The 8,356-nt window shown below is 42.3% G+C and overlaps 1 protein-coding gene across 1 annotated transcript; it reads left to right on the top strand.

Annotated features, from left to right (window-relative positions):
- Positions 1 to 7,124: 7,124 nt before the first annotated feature.
- LOC131217434 (uncharacterized) lies at positions 7,125 to 7,646 on the top strand (the record flags this gene model as incomplete). The annotated part of the gene is made up of 1 exon (XM_058212355.1): positions 7,125 to 7,646. A coding segment is annotated over exon 1 (522 nt), but the record flags the coding sequence as incomplete, so codon positions are not given.
- Positions 7,647 to 8,356: the final 710 nt, after the last annotated feature.

The following is an 8,356-nucleotide window of genomic DNA, read 5'->3' as shown; positions in this document are numbered from 1 at the left end:
TACTTTCATATGTAGCTAGAGCTGGGCAATAGTCCGGATCGGAACGGATTACGTCCAACCTGATCCTATCCGAAATCCTAAAGGCCTGACTCGAACCTGATCCGATCTGAGACTCAATCCGGGTCATCAGACTCGGACAGATCCGATACATGATTGGCCAGACCTGAACCGATTATGAATCGGTCAGGGAAACTGAGTCGGATCGGGTTGGGTACGATTCAAATAGTATGAACGTCAATTCAACTGTTTCATTTGGTGTGGTCCACTTCAATCTTTAATATACTAAATTTTTGTGCCCATTGTCTAAAATAATATTTTAAAATGGATAAACGGCTTAGATAAAATACATACATCAAGTTGGGCCTCACATAGCTCTGAAAGATTACAATCTACCGTATAGATACTTTTACTGAAATTTAACTTTTGGCGTGCAAGGTGCACTGCACGAGATGGCAGTAGCTTGCCTTTCACGCAAGCACAGCGTCCAGCGTAATCAATATTTTATTGACCTTTGTGAGTTCCGTGGGTCTGATCACAGGGTATATGTTATATCTAAACCGTTCATCCATTTGGCGAGCACTTGTTAAGACTTGAGACGAAAAATAAGACAGATCTACCTATCAAGTGGACCACATTAATGGTTTAACAGTGAAAATCATTCTTTGTTGTTATTTGTGGTGTGGTCCACATGATCTTTGGATATTGTTTATTTTTTGCATAATTTTCTACAATTTTCTTTAAAAACATATTAACGGTGCAGATATAATAAATACATTACAATGGGGCCATATCACTTTCATCTCCTTTGAACCGTTTGTACAACTCGGAGCTCGAGGTGCGCCAGACGCTGGTACCCTGTACCAGAAACGGACTAACTACTCCCCTTACCACCGGCCACTGGTGGTCGATGCTTGTGGGCCCCAGCATGATGTATGTGTTTCATCCATGCCCTCTATCTATTTTTATAGATCATTTTAGTTATGAGAAAAAAATGAGATATATCGAAATCTCAAGTGGACCACATTATAAGAAACAGTGTTGAATGAACGTTAACCATTAAAAACGTTTTGAAGGCCATAAAAGTTTTTGATCAAGCTGATATTTATTATTTCCCTTCATCTGGGTCCTTATGACCTAATCAACGGATTAGATTTCAAATAAACAGTACAATGGGCCTTAGGAGGATTATAATGGTGGATATCTAATTATTATTGTTTTCCTGTGGTGTGGTCCACCTGATATTTATATCCCTATCATTTTTTTGTATAAAGCCGTGGAATGATATGTAAAATGGATGAACAGAATGGATGAAACACATATGTCTCCAGATCGAGTCGAATCGAATCGGGTCGGATCCAATTGGGTCGGATTACGGATCGGGTCAGTTCGGAACGAGGACTATCCACATCCGACCCGAAAATATTTCGGATCTGACTTATGCTACCCGATCCTGATTGATCCTGACCATCGTTTCTGTTCGAATCGGGTCGGATCGGGTCTGATCGGGTCGGATCCACCGGTTCGGGTATGAAATGCCTAGCTCTATATGTAGCACGTGAAATAGGCACCTCTTATGTTTCCTTTTTCATATGTTACATTTTTCATTCCATTTAGATCACATGCTCCACATGGCTTTGTTTTTCATGAACATGTTGTGCACTACACGTGTGCCATATGTGTGCCACATGTGTGGACATGCGGTGTATGCATGTCACATATGTGAAAGTTGTGCATGTGCATGTGATGGTTATACATGGTGTGTTAGCTATGATGCATGCATGGACAGATGGATGTACAAATAGATGGATGGATAGATATACGGTTAAATGGGCTCGTGTGTGATCAAGGGCTAAATTTTATGATATACATGTTGATTGATGGTGAGCAGTACGGGTGGGTAGTATGAGGATGGGTTAAACAAAAATGGTGATGAATGGTCATTTTTAAAAGAAGTGGTGTGCACATCTTTAGTATGGACCCCACGTTAGGTATGTGGTCAAATAAAGGGGTAGGATTATAGGTGGCCGTACAACTTAGGAAGATGGATGGTCAATTTGGTGGTGGGGTGTATGGATGGGTGAATGTTTTAAGCATGTAGATGGTTAGATGGGTGTATCATTGGATGGATGGTCAGATGCATGGTTGGATTTATTAATTAATGGAAGGTTGGATTTGGATTTGTTCAAGTCAAAGGTTAATATTGGATAGGTTGATCATGTAAATCAATGGTCATATTGGATTAGTTTGGTATGTCGATCAATGGTTAAAATTGGATGGTCAAGATTAATTCGGGTTATTACAAAAAATCTAAAAAATCCTAAAAAACTAAAAACAATTGAAAACTATCAAACCCCCCAAAAAATAGAAAATTTTCAAAACTTAAAAACAATAGAAAATCCTCAAAACTAAAAAACAATAGAAAATCCACAAAACCCAAAATAAAATAAAACCTATAAAAACCAACAACATTAAAAAAAATAATAATTCAAAATACTCAAAAATCATAAAACTTTTCAAAAACCATATGCAATAAAGTGCCAGACTCATATAAAGAGTTGCATGAAGCCGAAATCGACATTTATAACTTTAATATAGAACTAGACTTCGAACTTATACATTTGGAAGAAGTCCAAGATGAGGGAAATGATGACCCGACTCCCGAACTTGAGGATCTCCTTAATAAGTTCGATTCAAAAGTCAACGTTGCACCTGATGATTTTGAGGTGGGCAACCTTGGAACCCCCAAGAATCCTCTAGAAGTACGCATTGGAAAATATTTGTCTCCAAGTGATAGGAAGAGGATGATCGAGTTTTCGTTGATATCACCAAGTTCCGTGGGTCCCATCATGAGGTATGAGTTATATCCAAACGGTCTGTCCACTTGGTGAGCTTGTAGTAAGGCTTAAGCCGAAAAGTAAGAATGATCCAAAAATCAAGTGGACCACACTGTATTTTACAGGGGAGGATTGAACGCCTGTCATTTAAACCCTTTCAGGGGTCACGAAAATTTTAAATCAATATGATATTTGTTTTTTCTCTTCCTCTAGGTCCGTGTGACCTGATGAACAGAATGGATGGAAAATACGAGTTACGATGGTCCTACGAATGTTTTACCGGTGAGAATAATTGTCCTATTGCTATTTGTACAGTGATCCAATTGAACCTTGGAAATTACTCCTTTTTTAAATAAAGATCTAAAATAATCTCGCCAAATGGAAGAACGGTGTAGATATGATAAATACATCATTATGGGTCAATGTAACTTTGATCTCCTTTGAGTCGTTGTTTGTAAAACTCAGATCTCGAGGACCGTCATCGCTCCTCTTCGCACGACATGTACTCACACTGGCTAGTTTGCTGGTGTGCGTAGAGGTGTACACGAGTCGAATCGAGTCGAGCATGGCACAGCTCAACTCGGCTCGACCACTAGCTGACCTCAGCTTGAACTTAGCTCGGTCCTCGAGCTTGACGGGCTAGCTCGGCTGAATTCGATCAACAGCTCAGGCCACTTCGAGCCGAGTTCGAGCCAAGATCGAGCTGAGTTTGCCTTTGTAGCATTTTCATAAACACATGAACTGCACATTCAAATTCTCATTGTAGGTAAAACTACAGCAACAGTTTTACAGGTTTTCATCAAATGCCTTGTAGGCAACATCAAAATCAAGAAAAATATATATTTGTTTCATATACATACCTTCCTTGCAACCAACCGACACTTTGTTGAGTCATCTCATCAAACACTTGGTGAGCAACATCAATATTAAAGTAACCAAAGTCACCGAACTAGTTCAATCTGAGTTGAGCTCGGGCAAGCTCGAACTCCGTTCGGAATTTTTTCAAGCTAAAAAAATCAGCTTAAGTCAACTCTAACACATTTCTAAACTGAGCCAAATTGAGCTTTTTCCAGTCAAGTCGAGTTGAGCGAACTAACCGAGCTAACTTGGTTCGTGCACAGCCCTAGGTGTGTGGTACACCAGCCAATCCGCTTCCATATCATTGGTATGTTGCACGCCACTGGAACGAGGTTTGGCTCGTGGAAAAGCTATGTGGGCTCCCACCGTTATTTTGGCAGCTTATTTTAGAACGAGGATAAAAATGAGGCAGATCAAAAGCTTAGGTGGGGCCTCGTTGAACGCTTATACGTTGAAACTTATTAGAGCCCACCAATGTTTATTTGCCATGCAATCGGTTCATAAAGTCACCTACCCCTAGGCCAAATATGGGCTTATCCAGAACTTTCGTGGCCCCATGATAAGTTTTCAACCGTGGTGTGGTCTACTTTTACTTTGGGTCTGCCTCACTAATCAGATCATGCGATGAAATGAACTGGTGAAATGGATGAACAAAACGGTATAGATAAAACACACATCATGGTGGGGCCACGGAGCTTATCCAGCAACTAGTTGGCTGATGCAGGGGTCACCAGCAAATCCATGTCTGCACCACCGAGGGCGAACCATTTTCGAAATTTCTCGTCCAAAGGACCATCTAACCTTTCGCTTTATGGCCTACAAATAAACGGTTAGGAAGAGAGATACAGCAACCGTCAACGTTAAACTGAAAAGAACCCAAATATTTCAGTTGGATCATCTGGTTCCAGGGACATGGTCTATTGACGGTGGAGCCCAAGAGACCAATGTGTCGGATTAGTGATCTTCGGAAATTACTCTGATCGACTAATTCTAGCCATTTGATCAGTGGCCTTCAAACTGAAGGTACCGGATAGAAACCAGTAGCATGTGGTCAGATCCAACGGTTATTATCTCCGAACATGGACCATCCACGGTTGTTCTCATCGGATGAACGTCCCTAATTCCATACGTATCGAGCCACGTGGATGGCAGTGGGAGGATCGTCTATCGTTTCGTCTCTCAAGCCTAGCAGTCACGTCATGCTTGGAGTATAACGACGTTGCATGACACGTGTCAAATTTTAGTCGATTTAGGTACACCACAGCCTGACTACGCTACACGTGGACGTCTGCGTGACTGAGCAGCGCACTGCACGGTCGTCTGCCTTTCAAAAAAGCTCTTCCATCTGACGAAAATATCAATTTCGCGTGATACGAACGTACGTCGCGAAGGCACTTGGCCGGGTGACATTGGTACGGCTCTTACGGTGCCGCCCACCGAATCTATTCTATATCTACGATGTTTATCCGTTTTTTCCAGGTCATTAACAAAGCAGATCCAAATGTGAGATGGAACGTGTTAAAGGAGACAATGGTGGTTGAACATTTCACCATTAAAAACTTCATAAGTTCTACTATAATATTTAAATATGACGGTCCTCACCGAGTCCTATAGGTCCCACCATGACATATTTGTTATATCTACAGTGTTTATACATTTGTTAAGATTATTTTAGTACATAATAAAAAAAAAGAGACAAATCTACAGTTATAATAAACTCTGTTACAAAAAAAGCTAGAGAGAATAACACCCACCGTTGAAACTTTCGTAAGGCCCGTCATGAAGTTTATTTGAGATTCAACTAGTTCATAAGTTAACAAATATCAGCTTGATCGAAAGCTTTTATAGCCCTTTGAAGTTTTTAATGGTAAGCCTCACTCTCTCCACTATTTTCGCCACTCAACCTGAGAGTCGCTGATCTGCATCGGACGGCACAGAGCACACACAAGCGACGTGGATTAACTAGTATGGGTTATATCCATACTGTTCATTCATTTTAAAATATTATTTTAGGTCATTATACAAATTTGTATCCATGCTGTTCATTCATTTTAAAATATTATTTTAGGTCATTATACAAATAATGAGGTAGATATAAATATGCAGTGGACTCCGACTGGGAGAGTGATTTCCACCGTTGAAACTATCCTACGGTGAGCCACGATGTTCATTTGAAATCCAACCTATCCAAAAGTTAAAAAAGACACGGGAGCACTGGCCTCACTGTTTTTTCTGCAGGAGTCTACTAGTCCACTGGAGCTTTGGATTTAACCCTTTCTTTGGATCTTGCTGGTGTTGCATTTTGTTTTAAAATAGCATTAAAATTTGAATTTTCAAATTTTCGGTAATTTCCCTCCAATTTTGAAAAGTTGTAGTATTTTTGTGTTGTGGGTTTTGTCCCACATCGGATTTGAAAAGGTAAACTATCTTGTATATAAGATAGTATTTTTGCTTAGGGCTTGAGCCCCTTTCAGGGGGCATGTGAATTTGGTCCTGTGGGGGGGCTATGCCAATAGCTCTAATCTATGCCATTGACCACACACGCGCGCGCGCGCCGAGCCGAGCCGAGTCCGTGTGCGCGTGCGCGACGGGACGGGACGGGCTGGGCTGGGCGCGGGTGCGGGTGCGGTGTGTGTATACTCGCGTGGGTGTGTGTATGGGTACTCGCAGGACTGTATGTGCGGGAGTGTACTCGCACTTGCGCCTTTTCGTTTTAAACCAGAGAGATGCATCCCTTCCGGTTGGTCGCCCCTGTTGGGTTTAAACCCAACGGACCTAACCTTTTGTAAAGGGTGCTTATGCACCACTTCAGAGTCTATATAAAGACTACCGATTCCAGTTTTAAATATACGAAATTATTATCTCTCTTATAAAACTCTCTCTGATATAATTTTAAGAATTTTACTGAGTTCATCGCTGAGTCAACTCAGCACTTTCGGATTAAACTGCAAGTGGTTCGAGCCCGTGTACAGGGACCGGGTCATAGTCGTTGTATCCTGGAGGTCGATTGCTCTGGAAACCTGTTGCACTTGGGACGCTGTCCAAGGGGAGCAAATTCGATTTCAAGCCGAGTGACTCAGTCACGCCTCGACTCATTCAATAAGTTCTTCTTTCTCAAAATTTATTTTCCTTTTTTGGTTCTCGATTTTTAATAGTCTATTTAATTCAACTAAATATTCCAACAGCTGGATCTCTCCGAATGTACGTGATGGGGCTCACTTCAGTAGGGAGACTCGCTGCTCTAACTTGTCAGTAGCTCATCCGCGTCCCCTCACAAGATCAGCCGCCTCTAGTTGGGTCTTGGTTATTGTTCATTTTTAACCGTCCAATAAACGTCCAGCGATCTAATAGTTGGATAATCAAATAAGCGTAGATTTCGGTTCATAACACATCTAAACCGGAGCCTATAATCTGGACGGTTCAGTTTGAACCATGCAATTTCAGTTTCTAACCGCCTGTGTATCATCCATCACAGTCTGCCAGAATATCATAGTATTTCTCCAGATAATTACTCTTCCTTCGTCGCTTCAATGCAACCCTTCCCGCCCGAAACTCCTCATCTTCTTCTTCGTACACCAGAAAATGTCCTCCAAACCGCCCGATATTACCGCCGATCTCCCTCCCTCCGTTCTGGATTTCCGAGAGTACGACGACGACGCATGGTACGGCGTCCGTCTCGTCCTGGAGGGCGAGACGTTGACGGTGAAGTTCTTAGACTTCGGAGACGAGTCCGACAAGCGATTGGGGCCGTCCGATTTCGAGGACCCGAAAGCGTTGGACGATTTCGCGGAACGGTTTCGGCCGACATCTGTACAGTTACAGGACGGGGAGTGCCGGAGAGTGATCGAAGGGAAGACCGTCTGCGCTTCGCACACGTTCGGAGATAACGACGTTAGGTTCTACGACGCCGTCGTTGAAACGGCGAGTTTTCCGTTTCTTCTTCTTCTTCTTCTTCTTTTTTTTTTTTAATTTTTGGAAATTTGAATTTCTGAAATGACAGCTGCTTTTTTCGGTCGCGGATTCATGCGGCCCTTAGATCTGTGGGGCCACTGTGATGTATGTGTTATATCCACTCCGTCCATCTGTTTCATTAGCTCATTTCGCACGGGGCAGATTCAAAGCTCACGTGACTACATCACCGGAAAGAGGATGCGGATTTCATTCGCAAGGATGCTGGGTGGGGCCCACCGCCATGTTTGTGGGAAATCTACCCCGTTCATCCGTTTGGCGAGCTCATTTTAGGAGAAGCGAGTAAAAATGAGGTGGATCCAAAACTCAAGTGGGCTACACGAGAGCGAAAATTGGGGAAAGAAATAATTACGGTTGAAATCTTCTTAGGCTCTACCTTGATGTTTATGTGCCATACAAACCGTTTACAAGGTCATTACCAAAGGACGAAGTGAAAATACGTAAAAACACAGAGCTTTTATATGTTTCAACAGTTCTCACTGAATCCCCACTGTTTCCTCTCGTGTGGCCCACTTGAGTTTTGTATCCACCTCATTTTTGGTCGAATAGCCTAAAATGAGCTCGCAAAGCGGATGAACGGGGTAGATTTCTCACAAACATGGCGGTGGGCCCCACCGTTGAAACTGTCGTAGGGCCCACCGTGGTTTTTATATACAATCCAACTCATTGGTAAGATGATTCTGATCTGGATGAAG

Source organism: Magnolia sinica, chromosome 10 (assembly GCF_029962835.1).
Source record: "Magnolia sinica isolate HGM2019 chromosome 10, MsV1, whole genome shotgun sequence".
Lineage (NCBI taxonomy): Eukaryota > Viridiplantae > Streptophyta > Magnoliopsida > Magnoliales > Magnoliaceae > Magnolia > Magnolia sinica.
Note: the sequence above shows the minus strand (reverse complement) of the source record. Positions and strands in the feature narration are given on the sequence as shown.